This window comes from Chrysochloris asiatica, unplaced genomic scaffold (assembly GCF_000296735.1).
Source record: "Chrysochloris asiatica unplaced genomic scaffold, ChrAsi1.0 scaffold00040, whole genome shotgun sequence".
Taxonomy (NCBI): Eukaryota; Metazoa; Chordata; class Mammalia; order Afrosoricida; family Chrysochloridae; genus Chrysochloris; species Chrysochloris asiatica.
The window spans coordinates 18310632-18334198 of NW_006408558.1; the positions used below are offsets into that span (position 1 = coordinate 18310632).

The 23567-nt window shown below is 40.9% G+C and overlaps 1 protein-coding gene across 1 annotated transcript in view; it reads right to left on the reverse strand.

Annotated features, from left to right (window-relative positions):
- Positions 1–23567, reverse strand: part of LOC102816320 (chromosome unknown open reading frame, human C11orf80) — a 150350-nt gene that overhangs the window by 32718 nt on the left and 94065 nt on the right. The window contains exons 8-13 of the mRNA XM_006861063.1: positions 13749–13832; positions 10812–10867; positions 10274–10345; positions 7610–7805; positions 5571–5718; positions 3652–3798 (exon numbers count right to left, since the gene is read on the reverse strand). Of these exons, the coding sequence (XP_006861125.1) occupies positions 3652–3798; positions 5571–5718; positions 7610–7805; positions 10274–10345; positions 10812–10867; positions 13749–13832 (703 nt within the window). The remainder of the gene's footprint in view (positions 1–3651; positions 3799–5570; positions 5719–7609; positions 7806–10273; positions 10346–10811; positions 10868–13748; positions 13833–23567) is intronic.

Here is a 23567-nt window from a genome sequence, read left to right on the forward strand (position 1 = left end):
ATTATATATTCCTGAGTTTTTCTGTGTACGTCCCCTCCCCACAACGAAACAGAGGGATTAGAAGCAAATACTGTTGAATGATGATGCATGGAGGAGATTGCAATCATTGCAACAAAACGATGGTGTAAAACTGATGTTCTCCTAAAAAATATCACTCAATTCACAATAAAAACTTAAAAAAGAAAAAATGCAAATCAGAGGGAGCATCTTCTACCATGGGGTCCCAGGAGTTTTCCCTGGTAGGGAAGGGACTATGTAGTCAGCTCAGAAGGGGTCTGGAACAAGAAACAGTAGCTACACAGACAGGTGATCGCCAACCAGTGGTCATCAAATCACTTCACTTTTCTCTACTTCACAACGATAAAATGGCTTTCAATCATCTGCCCTCACAGCTATGTTGTGTGGATAAACTGGTACAATATATATAAGGTGCTTTGGAATGTACAGTGCTATTTTTTAAGGGAAAATATGGCTTTCTGCTCCCGTAAAGATTTGCAGCCTTGGAAACCCTGTACAGGGTCGCTATGAGTTGGAACTGACTCCACGGCACATAACAACAACAACAGTCCCCTAAACTGTGAGAGATTACATTTCTGTTTGTTAAAGAAAAAAAGAATGGGCTTCAGGAATGAGTTGGCTTGAGACAGGTCATTGTGGCTCCTCGGCATCTTCCCATTTGTGTCCTCTAAGCAAGCCCCTTCACATAAAGACACCTCAGAAAGGGCTCTGTAAACTGCTCCCCTCTAAAACTAATCTGAAAGTAGAGCTTCCACTGAATGACACACCACCTTCTGAAAGCAGACATTTAATTCCAAAGTCCCAAGTTCATTCCTAAAACAGCTGATACTACCAGATGCTTTGACGCTGTAGCGAAAGAATGCGTTAATCATAGAAAAGTTACCATGACGAGGTGGGCAGAAGGCCAATTGACTGATTTTTCTAAAGACGCATGAAACAGATTGTAGTTCCTCACAATCTGTTTCCTAAAGAAAGCGCTCTGGAGAAAGCTTTCAAGGATATGAAAAAGAATCCGGTAAGGAGACAAAATCACTATACCCATGTCTATCTATTTCTATACCTACCTACTCTTACTGTGCATCTTCTTCAGATGCTGGTCCTAGATGACCAGACCTGGTATTGGACAGATTCTAAGGGGCACTTTGTGTACTGACTCATGCAGCGAAACATTTCTTTTCAATCCATCATTGAGTCCAACCACTGAGATATCACAAGCCTTTGGAGCCAAGCTACCCCCACAAGGTGCATGAGTTATCAGAGGGCTACAAGAATGATAGGTGGAACTGGGCTCAGAAGCGTCAGACTTCAACAGAGTTCAGAAGATGCTATCTGATTGTGTTGTCCTAGAGAAGAATGATTGAATTTGTTGTATTCCCTTTAGATTACAGATCTGAAAGTCTTTACTCTTGGATGTTTTTTGATATCATTTAGTTCAATAATCTCATGTTAACATTATGTAAAAGGAGGCTCAGATGACATATGTGACTCGATTCCAAAAATCACCCAGGAAGCTGGTGGCAAAGCTAAAATTAAACCCAGGTCTCTTGTTTTTATCCTGAAGTCCTTTCCACAATATCAGCTTCTGCGTGTGTAGACCATGCATGAACCAGGGAACAACCATCGCAGCCCTCACCTTGGACCCCTTTACTAGCAGTCTCATTAGTTTGGGTCTACTCAATGGGACAGTAGGGTGCCTGAGCACTAAAGCCAAAAAGCCAAACCCATCGTTGTGGAGTCCATTCCACTTCATAGCAAAGATGTAGGACAGAGCAGAACAGCCCCATAGGGTCTCCAAGGCTATCATCGTTACAGGAGCAGACTGACGCAGCTTTCTCCCATGGAGGGCTGGTGGGTTCACACTGCTGACCTTTTGCTTAGCACCACTGCACCAATAGAATTCCTTAGGGAACACCAGATCTTCTAACAAAGAGCTGTGAGCTGGAGCCCAAGAAAGCAGGGCTCCTTTCCAAAAGAGAACCTATATGCTGGGGAAAGGGAGACTAGGCATGGCAGAACCCCACAGCTGACTATAGTTTGTTCGGCAAATCATTGGCACCATCAGCTGGGGTTGAAAGTGGTCTCATTTCTCCCATAATTCAGTAGGAGCAGGGCAGGACCACCCCAAACAGCATTGAAGTGCCTGGAAAGTAAAGTCCCCAGGAAAGTCCTTAGTCACAGAGAAAGGAGAACACAGAAACACCTTGGAAGCACCAAGAAATAGAAGTTTATGGCCCTTCCCCGAAACCGAATGTCACTTCCTCCCACTACTCTCCTGAAAGTTGAGGATAGTACTGAAAGACACATAAATTCATGTCCCAAGGTTTACTGGATTAAAATGCTTAAGTCAATTCACGCTCACACTCAGTAGTTGTCAAACTTTCCTATATTTAAGAATCACCTGGGAATGTTGTTTAAAAGGCAGATTCGTGCGCCACCTGAGATGTGGGTGACATTACAGCAAAATAGTCACGGGCCCAGAAAGCTGCAAAACTGCAAACACTCCAGGGAACTTTGACACATGTACTTCATGGACTCATCTTAAACCACTCCTTCAGCCTTAACAGAGAGAACCTTCCTGAAGTCAGGTTATCACCCCTTGTGTCCCTTCTCAGGGGTCTGTGTGACAATCACAGAAAGCCATTCGCACCAGAGTACCCCACACCTTCTCATGCTGTGTGGGAGCTGTGGCACCAAGGCCAAGTCGGCTGGCTGTATTTCCTGACTCCACCTGGAAAGGCAGTATGATCCTGGGAGCTTAGAGTCCTATCCTTGGGGATGGTGGCTGGGTAGTTTTAGATGTTTCTGGGGATTATATTGTGCAGCTCATATTGAGAATGTTCTTTAGAAGTGAGGATGGAGAGACTTCGTCTCACATACCTTGGACATGTTATCAGGAGGGACCAGTCCCTGGAGAAGGACATCATGATTGATAAAGTAGACGGTCAGCGAAAAAGAAGCTCCTTAGTGAGCTGGACTGACACAGTGACTGCAACAATGGGCTCATACATAGCATAACAACGACTATGCAGGTGGCCTAGGACTGGACGGCATTTCGTTATGTTGCACATGGGGTTGTTAAGAGTCAGAAGTGACTTGACGGTACCTAACAACAACAACAACAGCAAAGTTGATAACCATTCTAGAGTGTTACAGGAAATATACACAGATTTCTAGCCAACCAAACTGAGACTGTCATCATTGAAGTGATACATTAAGATATACATCTTTTCCATAGAACACATCCTTTGAAGTCCTGGTGAAGTGCTGTATTATGCACCCTGGACTGCTAACCAAAAGGTCAGTGGTTCAAAACCACCAGCTGCTCCTTGGCAACTTTACAACAGGGAGTCCTGATATGGCACTGCTGGATAAGTACTGAACTGCTAACCACAAGGTCGGTGGTTCAAACTCACCAACTGCTCCTTGGAAACTCTATACAGAGTCACTAGGAGTTGAAACTGACTCAACAGCACTTAACAACAAACAACAACAACATAACCTTTGTTTAATTTATTTAAGCAAGGTTTTTCACTGAAATGTGTCATTCTATAGAAATGCAGGTGCTATCATTTCGATGAATGCCCTTAGCATTTAAGGGCACCAGAAGCGGCAGCCCCATTCTCCTATACTTACCCCAGAGTTCCATATGCTGGACCGGAAATCCACTGTGGAAATCCACAAAGAGGAAAAGCAGCAGAGTCTGTCCCTGAGGGTCCGTGTTCTGAGACAGATGCCTCTCAAGGGATTCCACCTGGTAACTCATATCTGGAAGCACCGTATCTAAAGGACAAGGCATGACCCAGTGTTCTAAGGTAAGAACCAAGCCAAAGCCCACCCTAACCCTTATAGAGCCTCAAGGACAGAGTAGAACTGTCCTACGTTTTCCAAGTCTGTCAACTTTATGGAAGCCGATTGCCACATCTTTCTCCCACACAGCAGCTGGTGGCTTTGAACCACTGATCTTTCCGTTAGCAGTGAACTGCTTTAGTCACTGCACCATCAGGGCTCCTATGTAAAACAAGTAAAGCCCTCAAAATACTAAGCAACTGAAGAACCTATGTCCTGAACAAAAAGGATCTGAGAATAAGAGATCCCTTCTCCTCCTGACCCTATTTCTCTAGCCTCATGAAAACACAAGTCATAGGAGAAACAACCTAGTAATGTTGTTGTTAAGTGCCATCGAGTCGGTTCCGACCCATAGCGACCCTGTACAGGGTTTCCGAGGGTGTAAATCTTTACGGGAGTAGAAAGCCTCATCTTTCTCCCGCGGAGTGGCTGGTAGTTTCGAACCGCTGACCTTAAGGTTCGCAGCCCGATTCGTAACCACTACGCTAAAATGCAGATCAAACATTTCTGTTGCATTTACTGAGCAAGAATTATATGTCAAGTTCATTTATGCCGCATACAACTTTCTAAGGGAGGTGTCTCACTTCAATACTAGGTATCTGCTAGTCAGAGGCAGAGGTCAGATTCAAACTGAGTAATCAACTAACTTGTACGGAATGTTTACAACATGCCAGCTACCATAGGAAATTCTTTGCATGTGCTCTCTCATCACATAGACTTTATAACACTGTGCAGACAGGATCTAGTCTCATGCCCAATTTACAGACAAGAAAAAAGGCACAGATCGGTTAAAGGAATGCCCTGCCCAATGTGAGATAGGAAGCAGTGGGGCTGACTCTTAACCAAGTGCTCTTAACCACAATCCCAAGTCATCCAACACCAGACAGTAGCTTTCTGGCACAGAGACCCTTTAGAATGCAGTCAGGACAGTCTTAAATTCCAGTCCCATACAGGGAGATACCTCCACATAGATCTTGATTCTTCTGTCCTTTAAAGTAATGAGGGAGGAGAGGAGGGGACATTCTGTACATTATTCATTTCTAAAGTCAGCTGAGAAAGTTCAGGCATCGTAAGATGGCAAGGCATGAAGGAAAGCAACAAAGTTTGAAAATCAAAATGTGACATCGGGAGCCATGGAGATTGACCTAGGTTACCCCTCTATTACAAAATCCTGAAGGCATGACATCTCCTCTTAACAGGTCGAACATTCTTTGGAGGTTAAGTGAGGAAAGAATGTTTGCTTTCCTTCATGTTTTGCCATTTTGCGATGCCTGAACTTTCTCAGCTGACTTTAGAAATGAATAGTGTAGAGAATGTCCCCCTCCTCTCCTCCCGCATTACTTTAAAAGACAGAATCAGGATCCATGTGGAGGTATCTCTCTTGTAGGTCTGGAATTAAGATATATTGAGGAAAAGCCCCAAACAAGTCCCTAGAAGATAAAAAGCCCCCAGGAGTACAGGCAGCAGAAGTGGGCATGAGGGGAGAAACAGCATCCACCTGCCAAAATGGCTAGGATCTGATGGAGCTTTCTGCCCTGTCGGCCTCACTCCAAACGAACTCTCATATCTGACCAGACCATCCCATCCCAACTGAAGCTTCAGAGCTCTGCATCCTATGCCAATATATAGCGCCTACTTGCATTTCCCTACATTTCTTTGATAATCTCCAAGTTTCTTTATTTCTGTGCAGAGAGATTGAGCTCTACCTCTGTCCAAGTTAAAATCCAAATTGGATGCCACATACAAGTGGTATTTCTTCCAGTCAATGAAACAAGAGATATCGGTGAAGACAGTAGCTGGCTGCTGCTGACTTGGCAATATCAGAGGCAAACCTGAAGGTCCATAGAGAAATATGTACAGTTGTTAAAGAAAATCGTCCAATTTTAGTTTCTAAGGACTATGTGTTCCCTTGTATAAAACACATATAACTTGACCTGTTTTAGACTCCCAGAAATAAACAAAGTGCCAGGCAATTACGTATTAAGCGTTTTTTACACAGAGCTAGGTGTGAAGCACCAGAGATGAATCCCCCAGAATCCCCAGAAATCGGTTCTAGACTTAATGAGTGTGAGCTACAGGTACAGTGCTGGGATGATGAGCTTACTTATTCATTCTATTTATTCTATGATAGATTTGATAAGCACTAGACTGCTAGTCTTAAAGTAAGCAGTTCAAACCCATCTGTTGCTTTCTGCTCCCATCAGCACTGAGAGCCTTGGGAACTGTACAGGGTAACTTTGAGTCAGCACTGAGCCAATGGCAGTAGCTTTTTTTCTGCTTGTTTGTTTCCTTTTATGGCGATGGGCCACACACTGTGCTAATTTCTAGGGACCCTGAAGATGAATAATCTGCATTTAATAACCTACCCTCTTTTATCACTATCACACCTGACATGCTACATGCTTTTGTTAATTTTTTACCACCAAAATAAAAGTTGGAGAGGAAAGAAAATTTGTCTGTCTTATTTCCTCTGGAAAATGGGATAAAAAACTTATTTTACTTTATTCTCTTTGGTACTGTCTAAATGATAATAAAGAGCATTTTAAAAATACAAACCATATAGACCTTTGCACATGTGATTCTGTCTAACAGAAATGTCCTCCTTTCAAAGGAATGTTAACTTCATTATTTAACCATCCATGGTGCTCTGCTAGGCATAGTCTTTTGACTGTTACTCCTGCTTCTGGGCTTTCAAAGTACTCTGCCTCTCACAGCACATAATAATGTCCAGGCCTTCTTTCTACAGTTATTTGAGTCCCTGTGTCTTTTCTTCTTAGCCTACAAGCTTTTAAAGATATAACCTGCCTCCGCATCTAATAAAGCCTTACACATACTGAGTAAATTAAAATGCTTTTCAAACAAATGTTTATTAAAATAACAATTTGAATGACTTAGAGCCAGAAGCATGGAGTTTTTAAAGCTAGAAGCTGAGGTCCAGAGAGTTTAAGTAATGAGTTCAAAGTCAAACAGCATGCTTTCTGATTTCAAACCCAATGCTCGTTCTAACTACAAAGTTAGATGCCCGTTGTTCTCACCCTGTTGAATTTTTAGTTCCTCAGTAGAATAACATTCTTAGGCTAGTGTGATCCATGAAATGAATCAATATAGCCTTTGAATGTTAAACCAATGAATCCTGATAAACCTATAAGTTGAAACTTTTCCACATTGTTTTAAAGAACGGAGGCACTCATCTGGTAAACTGTAACACACGGGTATTACTACTTTTAAGAATCAGTCTTCCTGCATGTGAGTGTTAATGGTGCAACAACCCTGAGAAGTTGAGCAATGAAGGTCAAGCAGAGAGGGCATGGATAGAAAATGGACAGTGTGAGTTCAGTTTCTGCTTTTACCACAACAAACTTTTTTGTGCTTCACTCTCTCTGAATTGTCTTTTACCCCATTGTAAGTAATTTTAGAGATGTGTCATAAATCTTACATCTGCCTGGCTTTCTCAAAGCTCCTAAGATCAGAGATAGCAGCATTGTTTTCCCCAAATACAAAGAAAAACTTGGGCCAACATATGCTAATACATGTCAGGGACTCAAGAGGAACCTGTGGCTAAAGCCCTAAGTTCCTGGGCTACATGCTTCTAAACACACAGAGTTCATATGCTAAAGGCTTTCTTCAAATTTGGATTTAGAAACACATTTTGTTTTTCTGGGGTTGTTATTTAAAGTACTATAATTTTTTTAAAAAAAGAAGCACATTTTTAAGACAACTGGATGACTTCTCATTAAAAGGATATAGAAAGTGAAGAAATCCTTTTGGTCTGTTTGGAAAAGGCCTTCGGACAGGGGCACAGAGCAGCAACTGGCGTCAGTATCAGCTCCCCCAGCAGGCTCAAGTCAGCTACATCATCAGGGATGGAAAGTGTGACCGGCTCTCCTGGCACAGGGTGAATTCTGCTGCCGAGGAATCCAGTTGGACCAAATTCTGGTCTACTGTCGGAAACCAGGGGGGAGAAATTAAACTTTTATTTCCACTTAAGAAATTAAATATGTCTGGTAAGAGTCTAATATCCAGAACAGATCCAAAGCAGTTACAACTCAACAACAAAAAAGACTAACAACCTTACTTTTATAAATGGACAAAGGAGTTGAATAGACATTCTCCAAGGAAGAGATACAAAGGGCCAATATATACATGAGAAATGCTCAACATCATTAGTCATTATTGTTGTTATGTTATTAAAGACCATTGAGTCAGTTCAAACTCATGGTGACTTTGTATGGGGTTTCCAAGGAATAGCTGGTGTGTTTGAACTGCTGACCTTGGGGTTAGCAGTCCAGTGCTTACTCTACAGTGTCACACCAAGAGGACTCTATCATTATCAATAGGGAAATACAAATAAAAACCACAATGAGATACCACCTCACATCCATCAGTATGGTGATGGTGTGGAGGTGTAGGATAAGCACTGGACTGGCAACCATAAGGTCAGCAGTTCAAATCCAACAGCTACTCCTCAGAAACCCTATACAGGGTCACTGTGAGTCGGAACCAACTCAATGGCCCTTAACAACAACAGTGTGGCTATAATAAAAATAATACAGTAAAGCCTGTGAAAGCTAGGGCCTGTGTAGGTAGAAAGCTTCCAGAGAAGGAAAATGGAAATGTTTTCCAGTACTAGTTGTTGTTAAGTGCCGTTTTGACTGTTTTGACTCATAGAGACCATGTATAAGGCTTCCAAGGAGCGGCTGGTATGGGTTGGAACTTCCGACCTTGTGGTTAACAGGCTAGTGCTTATCCTACAGTGCCAAAAATGGTAAGACCCTACCCTGTCAAAGCCAGAAAACTTGCAAGACCTGGAAAAATGAGATAGTCTTCTCAAGTTCTGTCTCTCACAAGTATTACTGTAATAAAAAGTGTTGGTAAAAATATGGAGACATTAAAACCCACATGCATTGCTGGTAAGAATGTAAAATGGCACAGCCTTTGTGGAACTATTTGGTATTAGGTAAGTTAAACTTACATAAAAAGTGAAACAGAGAACTATCCTATGACCCAGCAATACTACTCTGAGGTGTATACCCAAAAGAATGGAAAACAGATATTCAAACAAATCATGTACACCAAAGGTCAGAGCAGTGCAATTCACAACAGCCAAAATGTAGAAACAATGCAAACAATCAGCAGATGATAGAAAACCAAATATGTTATATTCAAACAACAGAACGTTATTTAGCCATAAAAAAGAATGAAGTCCCAATGAAACCAGATATAGCTATGATTCCATTTATATGACAAATCAAGAAAAGGCAAATTCATAGACATAAAGCAGATTAGGGGCTGGGGAGGAGAGAATGATGCCTCCTCTGGGGGTGATGAAAATGTTTGGGATTAGAAAGTGGTAACGTTTGCACAGCATTCGGATAATGCGCTGCTTACCTATAAGGACTGTATGATACTAAAAAATAAAAGCCAACAACCTAACTAGCAGAGTCGATGCAGCCTTACAGTACAGGGTCACCTTTCAGGTTTCTGAGACTCAATCTATACAGGTGCAGACAGCCTTATCATTCTCCTGTGGAGTGGCTAGTGGGTTTGAACCATTGACCTTGTAGTTAGCAGCCCAATGCTTAACCCACTGTGCCACAAGGGCTCCTTTGGATGTTATAAGAAGAGTACTAAAAAAAGATGTGGGGTGGGGACTTTTGTTATCTGTATATAGAAAATAATAAAAAAGTATTCTAATTTGAGGTGCAAGTTAGGGCAAGAGCAAGCAAACAGACTAAAGGAGCCCTGGGCCATTTCTTCAAGTTTAATCTTATGATGACTACTAGTGTTGACTCTAAGTATATGAACGGAGGCAGAAACTACTTAATAAAGAATAAATTAGTTGGACGTAAGCATAAGCTAGGTATTTTCTTGCTAGAATTCAAGCTATTTGTATTCTATGGTAATTAGATGGTACAAAAAGGAAAGGTTGAAGGGTTTGGCTGTTCTAAATTACTTACCACCTCATGGATTAATTTTTTAAGTCTGAAGAAGGTAAAGGTGAGAAAAGAGCTGATTTCCAAACTTGTGCAAAATGCTGATGCATAACAAATTGCATACAAAGCATTCCTTTGTATTCACAGTATCTCTCTAGCCAAGAGGTCACATATATTTTACATCTACACAACTCTCTTCTCGTGTCTAAGTGGGATGGGAATTGGCAGGGTTTGTTTTATTTCATCTACAGATGAAAAGAAGGCTTGCAGAGGAAAAGGAACATGTCTTTGGGTCATAATATATTTTAGGAGCCAGGAATAATAATTTTCAACAATAGTAGCATAAAAGTTTTACTTGAGAAGCTGACCCCTGGAACTAAGAAATGACAAGTAAGACCATTCCAACTTCGACCCAAATTCATACTTTCAACAGGAGAGCAGAAAAAGGAGACGGTTAAAATGCTTTTCCTTGTCACCTCACATAAAGCTGATCATTTACGATAAGAGCCATTCCATTCGGTAGGTTGAAAATGGGTTCATTCTCTACCCTGCAAAGCAAAGTGAAGCCAGATGTTAAAAATCCTAAAATCAATCTCTGCCTGATGAAATTTTGGTTCATGAGTCACTACCACCCCAGAAACTATTGGAATTCAGTAACCTATTCACTAAGAGAAAAATGGCGATTTTTAACTGCTACTGTAGGATCGGCACTGGACTGTGAACTACAAGGGCAGCAGTTCAAACCCAACAGCTTCTCCTCAGAATTCTTATGCAGGTCAGAGCCAACTCGATGTCACTTAACAACAACAACAATCCTAATAAAAAGGAATACCAGGAACGCTGTAGATGAATCTATTTATTAAAAGCTGATATAGAACAAGAAAGCGTGGCTCTCAGAAAATTAGTTTCAGGGTACCCCTGGGTCAAAAAATCAAACTGTGCCCCCCTGGCAATTGTTCAATGAGAACTGAGAAAAACTGCAGAGCCACAGCATCTTCTCAAACCAGGACTTACCTGAAGGTCTCCGTGGACAGGGTTCCATTCACTTTTACGTTGAAATGAAATCCGATCTGCCACAACAATGAATGAAGTGTGAGATTTAACATGAACCATAATAGACATTCAGAACTTCCATGCCCTGTGCCTAAAGTAAAAGACATTCTTTACCACCTTTAAAACTATATTGATTGACTATATGACCTAACCTTAATGACTTGATGATCAGAACTTTACAAGAGGAAGATAAAAAAAAACAATTTTTGATAAAGGAAACAAGTATAAATTGCTACAATTTAATGAACTTAACCTATACTTATGGATGCAGTAGTTCAAAATACCAACTGAGAGGGAAGGAGTCTTCACATCAACTACCAATCCTATCCCCTCTGTATACGGGGTGATAGGGACAGGCAACTTACACATTGGCTACCTAAAATGAGTGGGTGATAAAGGCATGAACTGACTGACTTACAAGTTCTCGAGAGGGAGTTTAGTATAAGAATGTGTGGGGAAAGGTAGAGTCCCTACTGAATAGTTTTCATCTTGTCTAGATGGATCTGGTGAAAAGAGATGGGAATAAGAGTCTTATTATTCAATAGTGAGTAATTGTTATCAAGTCTAATTGTGACTGTGACAACTGTAAAGATAGAAGTTTTGTAACATAAAGAAGGGAGTAGTTAATCTTACAGTGCCGAAACAGAGGGGCATAGGACCATCAAGGAAGAGGAGCACGAGCGGAATGTGGGACCCTATCCAGAGAAGCAGCGACACCAGAGATGGAGGCAGAGATGGGTCATGGAGAGAGAGAGCAGCTGAGGACTCTACACTCATGGAAAGAGAAAGGCTGTGTGCTGGAGGCTAGGAGGCAGGCTTGCAGAATGTGACCTTTGGTTGTTTAAATCCCTGAGTGTTTTTGTGTACATCCCCCCTCAAAAAAACAAAAAAAAAAAACAAAACCAGAGGGAATGGAAGCAAATACTGTTGAATGATGAAATGATGAGTGTAAAAGCGATGTTCTCCCATATAAACTATCACTCAATTCACAATAAAAACTAAAACACACACACACACACTATATTGATTGATTGATTTTGTAACCTATATAAGACATAGGTTACACAGTAGGGATCAACTCAACAGCAATGGTGTTTTATGTTTTTCCTTAAATTCTATTTATTTTGTTGCTATTGAGAATGTATACAGCAAAACAGAAACCATTTCAACCATTTCTCCGTGTACAATCCGGTGACACTGATTATACTCTCAGAGTGTCCATTCTCACCCTCCTTCTCTGACTTGTTCCTCCCGCATTAACACAAACTCGAACAGAAACCCTAAGGGTCTTAGCATCTACTCTTTTGAGTTACTTTGATGTTGTCTCTCTGGTCCCGTATAGATAGATCTTAAAAGAGCATAATGCTTATGACAGACATTTTTTTACAAGTTAAACTAAATGTTTGATTTTAAGAAGACTTTGGAAAATTGGTTGTTTTTAATTTGTACCTTTTCAATTAATATGTAACACAGCCTATATTCAAATTCTGATTCTTAAATATATTGAGTTCTCCCTGGTAGCAGGGGTGCTAACCCCAAGGTCAGCAGTTCGAATCTACCAGCTGCTTCTCAGAAGAAAGATGAGGCCTTCTGCTCCCATAAAGATTTATAGCCTCTGAAAACCTATACAGGGTTGCTATGAATTGGAAACAGGATTGCTATGAATCGGAACTGACTCGGTGGCACACCACCACCACTGTCACTGCCACCACCACTGCCACCACCACCACCACAAATCTAGAGTCCTGGTGTGGTGTTTCCAGATAAGCACTGGACTGCTAACCACAAGGTCAGCGGTTCAGACCCACGAGCTGCTCCTCAGAAACCCTATGCAAGGTTGCTATGAGTTGGAACCAATTTGACAGCATTTAACAACAGCAACCACAATTCTCAAGAGTTACAAATTATCGAAAGTCCTGCCCTTTTGCCCTCTGTTGTTTTCCTAACCTCGTCCTTCTGTTTTCTAAGGAGTTTTTGGGTGGCACAATGTTTAAGTGCTGGATTGCTAACAGAAAGGTTGACTGTTCAAACCCACCCTGAGGCACCTCAGAAGTAAGGCCTAGTGATCTGCTTCCAAAAGGTCACAGTCTTGAAAACAGAACTGAGCAGTCCTGGTATGGTGCTGTTGGTTAATGAGCTAAACTGCCAAGTCGGTTTGAACTGCAATGTTGGCCATCCAATCTCACCAGCTGCTCCTTGGAAACTCTATGCAGGGTCACTGTGGGTCAGAAATGACTCGACGACACACAATAACAATGTTCAGTATACTTGAAGTTACCCTGAGTTGGAATAGATTCTGTGGCAAACAACAACAATCACTTTTTTCTCTCTCTTCTTTCTAGTATCTCCATACCTGAGACAGTCAGGTTTTTTCTTTGCTTTTTTTTCCCTTGCCCCTATCTGATTTTTGTATCCTTCCTCCAATTTACATCATTGTTTTACATTATTTCCCATGTTCAACCTACATTTTTTTTTTCCTACATAACATGAAAGGTAATAATAGACTGTAGAGTCAGACTGCCTAAGTTTAGATTGTTACCACTCCAAAGTTCAAAGTATTGTACCAAAACGCCCTTATCCTGCTCTTCTCTTCATGTAGAAAAGAAGGTGCTGATTGTCAAGGCTTACTCCCCAAGGTGAGACAATAAAGTGGTAGAGAGTGAAGACAGAACCCCAAAGTTCTCTCTATATCCAGAGGCCTTTCAATTATGTCATATCACCAACATTAAGAAGGCCTTGAAGATATAAACACAAATCAATTCAGTCTCAAAAAGTTTTAATCATCATCATTAAAATGCAGAAAACTAACCAGACCCTTTCGGGTCCTATAGACTAGAGGTCTCTTGAAAACAGAGATTAATACAAAAGAAGCACAACTGTTCAAATAGCATGGCTCACCTTAGGGTGCACTATGATGACTTTGCGTAAAAAATTCTTTATCGCCAGACAATCCGTCATCAGAGTTCCGGGCTTTTCATCAACCTGAAACAACACAACAAAGACACTCCACCACACATACTCCAAGAGCACAGATTGCTTCCTATAAAAGTAACTGCATCTCAGACAGATTTTTGGATAAGCAAGGGGACAAACCAATAGATCTGTTTTGGAAGAAGTGCAGCCAGAGCGCTCCTTGGAGGCCAAGATGGCCAAACTTCGTCTCTCATACTTTGGACATGTTGTCAGGAGGGAACAGTCGCTGGAGAAGGATGTCATGCTGGGTAAAATGGAGGGTCAGAGAAAAAGAGGAAGACCCCCAATGAGATGGATCGGCCAGGTGGCATCATTGATGGCATCAAATGTGGCAGTGGTAGTGAGGTTGGCCCAGGATCGGACATTGTTTCGTTCTGCTATGCATGGGGTCGCTATGAGTCGGTTCCGACTCGATGGCACCTGACAACAACAACAAGGGAAGAAAAACCCTGGTGGTGTAGTGGGTTATGCATTGTGCTGCTAACTGCAAGGTCAGCAATTTGAATAGACGAGCTGCTCTGCCAGAGAAAGATGAGGCTTTCTGCTCACATAGTCTTGGAAAGCCTCTACAATGCCACTATGAGTTGGAAACGACTCAACGGCATACAACAACAAAACAACAAGGGCAAGAAGCATCTTTGGGTATAAGAACTGTGCACAAAAGGGAACCTAAATAAACCGTCATCACTTCTTGGGTTAGAGTACCTATTTCATGGACCTTCAGGAGACACTTGAATAAAGATCAGAGTAAATCAAGAATCTCAGAACCAACTTTTGGAACAGATTTAAAGTCGTTCCGATTGGAGGTGAGAACAGTATTTCTATTCTAACTCAAATATCTTATGTGTTTTGTGACAACCTGTACTAAGAGTCTTAGTGGAGTCAAAGTAGACGCTAAAAGGAATCTTATTTTCGAACATCAATCCATTCACTCCAACATTTATTTATAAGGAAAAGCTGTAGAGGAAAAAGCTCCAAAGTCAGAGGACTTTTTCTAGTACCGACTCTACAAAAAGTAGGTAAATACCATGAAAAAATCACTTGGCTGTTCTTGTCCTCATTTCCTAAGCTGAAAAAAAGGAATAAACCTACCCTTACTACCTCATAGAACTGTTGTGGGGGGTGTTTTTTGTTGTTGTTGTTTTAGTTTTTATTGTGAATTGAGTGATGATTTACATGGAAGAACATCAGTTTTATACTCATCATTTCATTAGAATGATTACAATCCTCTCCCTGCATCATCATTTAACAGTATTTGCTTCTATTCCCTCTGTTTTGTTTTATTTATTTTTGTGTGTGTGTGTGGGGGAAGGGATGTACTAAAAAACACTCAGGAATATATAATCATTTAAACAACCAAAGGGCAAGCCTGCCTCCTGCAGATCAGCACACCTCCTTTCTCTTTCCATGAATCTAGCATCCTCAGCTGCTCTATGTCCTCACCTTTGCCTCCATCTCTGGTGTCGCTGTTTCTCTAGGGTCCCACATTCTGCTTGTGCTCCTCTCCCTTGATGGTCCTACAGTCCTCTGTTTCTGCACTGTAAGATGAACTACTTTCCCCTTTTTGCTACAGAACTTAAGCCTTTACAGTTGTGACAATTGCAATTAGTCTTGATAACAATTACTCACTATTGAATCCTAAGAATCTTATCCCCATCTCTTTTCATCAGACCCATATAGACAAGATGAAAACTATTCAGTGGGGTCTCTAGCTTCCCCACACACTCTGAAACTAGACTTCCTCTTGACAACTTGTAAGCCAGCCACTTTGTGATTTATAGTCCCCCATTTTAGGTAGCCGATGCCTAAGTTGCCCGTCCCTACCAACCCTGTATACGGAGGGGATGGGATTGATACTTGATGTGAAGACTCCTTCCCTCTCAGTTGGTATTTTGAGCTACTACATCCATAAGTATAGGTCAAGCTCATCAAATTGTAGCAATTTACACTTGTTTCCTTTATCAAAAATTGTTTTAATCTTTCTTTAGTCCAATTCTGATCATCAAATTATCGAAGTTAGGTCAAATGGGTACTATCTACAAGTATGGGTGTTCTTCTACGTCTCCCCTCACTTCACATCAGCTGGATGCTTCACTCTCAGCTCTAGCCCTCCGTGACTATGTCCTTGTCCATGGGCTCAGGTGTCCCCATACTTTGGACCAAGCAGCCCTGCCTCATCTCTCTCTCATCTCCAGGTCAATAGGAGTCTATGGAACATGGTCAAACTCAGCCCGATTCTTCATTTCTGCCTTTTCCCCTCTTCCACTCCATAGAACTGTTGTAATGATTAAATAATAATATGAAAAGTATATCACATACAACAATAACAGATACTACTTGCTGAATGCCTACTATGTGACAAACATTGTACAGGTGCTATATGTACACAATGCCTCATGACAATCTTGGATGGTAGCTATGACCAGTCCCTCTTTGTGGATAAAAAAATAAAAATGAGGTTCAGAATAGCTAGGCAACTTGCTTCAGGTCACTCAAGCAAGAACTAGGATTTGACTCTTAATCTATGCAATGCCTACTGTCGGCCCATGCTCTTTCTAATACACGATTCTTCCCTACAAATACAAGATACATAAGCCCCACCCCCCATTTTATAGATGAAGAAGATGAGTCTTAGAGGGTAAACAACTTGCCCAAGGTTACTTAGGTTGATCTGACTCCAACACCTAATTTTTACCACTTTCTCATATTGTCTTCCTCCATTTAGTATAAACCAAAACCCACATTCATTGCAGTCAAGTCAAACCTGGCTCATAGTGACCCCATAGGATGGAGTAGAACTGCCCCATAGGGTTTCCAAGGCTATTATCTTTACGGAAGCAGATAGCCACATCTTTCTCCTGTGGAGTGTCTGATGGATTAGAACCACTGACCTTTAGGTTAACATCCAAGCACTTAACCACTGCACCACCAGGTCTTCTTCCATTTAGTATGCTGTTGTTAGTTGCCGCTGAGTCGACTCCAACTCATAGCTACCGTATGCACAACAAAACGAAACACTGCCTGATACTGCATCATCCTTACAATCGATGTTCTTCTGCTTGAGCACACTGCTGCTGCAACAGTGCCGACCTATTTTGTTGGGGATCTTCCTCATTTTCACTGACTCTCTACTTTACCAAGCACGATGCCCTTCTTCAGGCATAAGTCTCTCCTGATAACATGTCTGAAGTATGAAAAATGAAATCTCACCATCTGGCTTCTAATGAACACTCTGGCTGCACTTCTTCCAGCAGAGATTTGTTGGTTCTTTGAGCAATCTGTGGTACTTTAATACTCTTGTCCAACACCATAACTCAATGGTCTTCCTTATTCATTGTCTAACTTTCACATGCATATGATAGTATTGAAAATATCAGATGTGCATTAGTCATTGCTCTTGAACACTTTAAAGAGGTCTTGTGCAACAGATATGCTTAATGCAATACGTCATTGGATTTCTTGACTGCTGTTTCCATGAGTGTTGATTGTGGATCCACGCAAAATGAAGTCTTTGACAACTCTGATCTTTTCTCCATTTATCATGATGTTATTTATTGGCCCAGTTGTGAGGATTTGGGTTTTCTTTACACTGAGGTGCAACCCATACTGAAGACTGTAGTTGATGATTTTCATCAGTCAGTATTTTAAGTCTTCTTCACTTCCAGCAAGTAAGGCTGTATCATCTGCATATGGCATATTGTTATTGAATCTTCCTTCAATCTTGATGCCATGTTCTACTTCATATAACCCAGTTTCTTGGATTATTTGCTCAGCATATAGCCTGAATAAGTATGGTGAAAGAATACAACCCTGGAGCACACTTTCCTGATTTTAAAACATTCAGTGTTCCCTTGTTCTGTTCTAAAAACTGCTTCTTGGTCTTTATAACATTCCTCCTGAGCACAATTAAGTATTCTGGAATACTAATTTTTTGCAATATTATCCACAGCTTATCATGATCCACACAGTGGAAAGCCTTTGCATAGTAAAAAGCACAAGTAAATATCTTTCTGGTGTTTTGTGTTTTCAGCCAAGATTCATTTGATGTAAGCAATGATATTCCTTGTTTCACGTCCTCTTCTGAGTCTGGCTTAAATTTCTGGCTTTTCACTGTTGATGTACTGTTGCAACTGTTTTTAAATTATTTTCTGAAAAATTTTACTTGCATGTGATATTGATATTGTTCGATTATATCCGAATTCCATTGGGTCACATCTCTTTGGAATGGGCACAATATGGGACTCTTCTTCTAATCAGCTGGCCAGGTTAGTTGTCTTCTAAATTTCTTGACATAGATGAGTGAGCACCTCCAGTGCTACATCAGTTTGTTGAAAGATTTCAATTTGTATCCCATCAATTCCTGGAGCCTTTTGCCAATGTCTTCAGTGCAGCTTGGACTTCTTCCTTCAGTACCATCACTTCTTGATCATATGCCACCTCTTGAAATAGTTAACCACCAATCATCTCTCTCTTTTTTTTTTAAACTTTTCAGTGAAGGTTTACAGAGCATATCATCAGTTTTACATTCAACAAATCATATACTTTGCTTCATTATATATTTGCAATCCCCTTCATGCACCAACAATTAATAGCATTTACCTCAATTCACTCTAACTGCTGCATTCCTCCCTGTGTCTCCCGCCACCCCCATCTTTCCTCTGCCAACCTTCCTCCGGTTGTATATTGCCTCCCCATCACCCACATCAATGTGTGTTTCCTCTCTAGCGTATGTATCATTTCTTCCTCCCCCCAAAGCCCTCATAGTTTCTTTTATCAAGAAAACCCCCCATTCTCTTTTTTTCCTGACCATTTCTTTTTAGCATAGTGACTCTGTGTATACCTTTCATCTTCTTTTGATGCTTTCTGCACATAGAAGAATCCTTCAGTATTTCAGGTCAAGGCTACAATTTTTTCCTCATTTCTTTCAGCTTGAGAAATGCTGAGCTTATTCTTCCCTTTTGGTTTTCTAACTCCAGATCTTTGTATATTATATTTGACTTTGTCTTTTCAAGCTGCCCTTTGAAATGTTTTGTTCAGCTATTTTACCTTCTCATTTCTTCCATTTGCCTTAGCATTTCTATCCTGGAGAGCAAGTTTCAGAGTCTCTTCCGGGACCCCATTTGGTCTTTTCCTTCTTTCTTGTCTTCTTAATGACTTTTTGCTTTCTTTCTGTAGGATGTTCTTGATGTCATCCCACAATTCTTCTGGTCTTTGGTCATTAGTGTCTAATGTGTCAAATCTGTTCTTGAAATGGTCTCCTAATTCAGGTGCGATATATTCAAGATCACATTTTGGTTCTAATGGATTTGTTTTAATTTTCTCCAACTTCAGCCTGAACTTGCATATGAGCAATTGATGGTCTGTTTCACAGTCTGCTCCTGGCCTTGTTTTGGCTGACAAGATCGAATTTTTCCACTGTCTCTTCCCACAGATGTACTCAATTCAATTTCTGTGTATTCCATCTGATTAGGTCTATGTGTATAGTTACCTTTTATGTTGTTTAAAAAACGTATTTGCAATGAATACTAAGATAGTTAAGGTTTTGTGTCAACCTTACTGGGTTTCCTGTGGTTTGGCAGCTGAGATGTAGTTATTTATCTATATGGTGAGATCTAATACAGTATCGTTAACTCTATAATGATTTGCTATGAACAGTTTAGTTAACTCTATTATGATTGGCAATTATCAATACATCTTAATTGCATGTTTGATCAATTTTGGACTGAAAAAGTTGGTAGAATTTTTCCATTTCATCATCACTGGCTTTAGAGGTTGTTGCGTAAATTTGAATTAATAGTGGTATTAACTGGTCTTCCTTGTAGACATAGGGATATTATCCTATCGCAGACATAATTGTACTTCAAGATAGATTTTGAAATGTTCTTTTTAACAATGAATGTGACACCATTCCTCTTCAATCTGTCCTTCCCAGCATAGTAAAGCATGACTGTCTGATTCAAAATGGCCAAACCAGACCATTTCAGCGCACTAATGCCGAGGATATGTTCCACTTCATTTTGAAAATTTCCAGTTTTCCGAGATTCATACTTCATACACTTCATGTTCTGATAATTAATGGATGTTTACAGCTGTTTCTCCTAATTTTGAGTTTTGTCACACCAGCAAATGAAGTCCCAAAGCTTACTCCAGTCATGTCATTATGGTCAACTCTACTTTGAGGAGGCAGCTCTTCCCCAGTCATATTTGGAGTGCCTTCCAGTCTGAGGGGCTCATCTTCTAGCAGTATATATGACACCATTACACTGCTCTTCATAGGGTTTCCAGTTGCTATACATTCAGAAGTAGTCCGCCTCTCCTTTTTCCTAGTCTACCTTAGTCTGGGAGCTCCACTGAAACCAGTCTACCATGGGTGACCCTGCTGGTATTTAAAAACCATGACATAGCATCCAGAATCACAGTAATGGGCAAGCTACCACAGTATGACAAATTGACAGACAAGTGGTGGATTAGAAAAATAGGTTCGTATTATTAGAAAATTCCTAAAACAAGTCTATATTTATTCAACATGTTGTTCCTGTTGCTAGGTACTGTCGAGTTAGTTCCAACTCATAGCAACCCTATGCTAAGAAAAGAAACACTTCCCGGTCCTTCTCCATCCTCATAATTGTTATGCTTGAACCCACTGCTGCTGCCACTGTGCCAATTCATTTCTTTGGGGATCTTCCTTTTATTGCTGATCCTCCACTTTACCAAGCATGATATCCTTCTCCAGGGACTGGTCCCTCATGGTAACAATCCAAAATATGAGACATGAAGTTTCACAATTCTTGTTTTCATGTGTACAAACAGCATTAAGTAAGTAGCAACTCAGCATCATACATATCATAGTCATATCCATCATTAAAGCTTTTAGTATATATTACAAAAAGTCAAGATTAGCTACGTATATAGAAAGCCAAGCTCTTTGATGGTCACCATGGGTGGGAGGGAAAGGGAGGGAAACCACTCTTTAGATAGTAGACACTTGTTACTTAGGATGATGGGAAGGTCATAGCCAAATATGAGTGAAATCCTCACAATCTGACCAAGGTAAATAAAGACACCAAGAAGTACACAAGGAAAAGGGGCAACTTCAGTAAATGTTGTTAACATATACAATTTTACAACAACAGTAAAAACAACCTAAAAATATGCGTGGGATTATTTCAGTAAATACAAATGCACATATGGATGTATAAACGCATATACAAGTAAATGCATGTGCACGTGTAGGCATAGCTGGTGTTGTTAAGTGCTGTTGGGTTAGTTTTGATTCATAGTGACCCTGTATGTGGTTTCCAAGGCTATAAATCTTTGCGGAAGCAGAAAGCCTCATCTTTCTCCCAAGAAGTGGCTGATGGGCTTGAACCACCAAACTTGTGGTTCACAGTCCTATGCTTATCCTACAGAGCCATGGGGCTCCTGGTGTATCTGTTGTTGTTGTTGTTAAGTGCTGCTGAGTCAGTCCGACTCATAGCAACCCTGTATAGGGTTTCTGAGGAGCAGTTGGTAAGTTTGAACTGTCAAGCTTGTGATTTGAAATATAGAGCTGATCCTACAGGGCCACAACAGGAGACCGGTGTATCTGTTGTTGTTATTGTTGTTAGGTGCCATCGAGTTGACCCTCTGCACAACAGAATGAAACACTGTCTGGTCCTTGGCCAACCTCACAATTGTTATCATGCTTGAGCCCACTGATGCTGCCACTTGGCCAATCCATCTCACTTGGTGTCTTCCTCTTTTTCTCTGACCCTCCACCTTAACAAACATGATATCCTTCTCCAGCAACTGGTCCCTCCTGACAATATGTCTAAAGTAAGAAAGACGAAGTCTGGCCATCCTGGCCTCCAAGGAACACTCTGGCGCACTTCTTCCAACACAGATCTGTTGGCTCTTTTGGCAGCCCATGGTACTTTCAATATTCTCCTCCAACATCATAACTCAAAAGCATCAATTCTTCTACGGTCTTCCATATTCAATATCCAGCTTTCACATGTATATGAGGTTATTGAAAATATCATGGCTTGGATCAGGTGCACCTTAGTCCTCAAGCTGATATCTTTGCTCTTCAACACTTTAAAAAGGTCATATAAACAAGATCCGTTTTGGAAGAAGTGCAGCCAGAGTGCTCCTTGGAGGCCAAGATGGCCAAACTTCGTCTCTCATACTTTGGACATATTGTCAGGAGGGAACAGTCGCTGAAGAAGGATATCATGTTTGGTAAGGTGGACGGTCAGAGAAAAAGAGGAAGACCCCAATGAGATGGATTGGCCAGGTGGCAGCATTGATGGATTCAAGCGTGACAACAGTAGTGAGGTTGGCCCAGAATCGGGCAGTGTTTCGTTCTGCTGTGCATAGGGTCACTATGCGTCGGTATCGACTGGATGGCACCTGACAACAACAGATACATACAGGAACACTGAATGGTTTAAAATTAAGAAAGGTATGCAACAGGGTTGTATTCTTTCACCATACTTATTCAACCTGTATGATGAACAAATAATCCAAGAAGCTGGGTTATATGAAGAAAAACGTGGCATCAGGATTGGAGGAAGACTCATTAACAACCTGCGATATGCAGATGATACAACTTTGCTTGTTTTGTGGCAGCGGTAATGAGGTTGGCCTGGGATCGGACATTGCTTCGTTCTGCTGTGCATGGGGTTGCTATGAGTCAGTTCCGACTCGATGGCACTTAACAACAACAACAACAATTCTCCCCCAAAGAATTTTGTACTTTTCAAATGACACCATATCAAAACAGCAGTTTGGCATCCTTGAGGGATTCAAATCACGTTCTTTTTAAATGTTCTTTCAGTTTGGGGAACAGTAAGTCTGAAGGGGCAAAATCAGGGCTGTAGGGTAGATGGAGTAATGAAATTCTCATAGAACAGGCTTTGCTACCCTTGAAAAATGAGCAGGTGAATTGTTATGATGAGAAAATAAATGCCTTGTTGCAACTTTCCTGGCCTTTTTCTCACCAATGTAGTTTTCAATTTTCATAAAACTTCTTCCTAATAGGCCCTGTGATCATCCTGTGTCCTTGGGGAAAAAATGCACCAAAATTACTTCTTTGGGAATTCCCAAAAACAGTCACCATGACCTTCTGAGTTGACCTCTATGCCATGAATTTAGCTGGCCCAGTAGATCCCTAGGAAGCCACTCTTCTGACTGGATCTGGGTGTGTTTTTTTTTTGAAGGTCCCCCTAACAGAGGGAACTACTCTGCAGTCATCCACTAATCACAGAGACATGTTTAAACATGTTTTGCTTGGAATAAACTTGTGCATGTATGAACTAGAACCCTAGTAGCAATACTTTCTAATTTACCTTCATATATCCACATATACAACAAACCACAGAGGGGACACAGTTATGACGACTTCCTAGATTAATCCAAATAAGTCACAGGATTGGTTTACAGAGTTATGAGGCTTTGAACTGTAGTTTTAGGGGACAACAACTTAGTCAACTAGCATAATATAGTTCACAAAGATAATGTTCTAGTGAATTGTTATGATGGGAAAATAATCCTAGTTTGAATATTGTCTGGTGTCTTAAAAGCTAGCAAACAGTCATCTAAGACACCATTATTGGTCTCTACTCATCTGGAGGAAAAGTGTGAAGGAAATCAAAGGCTTAAAGAAGAAACGAAAGCACTAGACTAATAGCCTACATGAACCATGTTGTTGCTGTTGTTAGGTGCCGTCCAGTTGGCACTGACCCATATCAACCTTGTGCACAA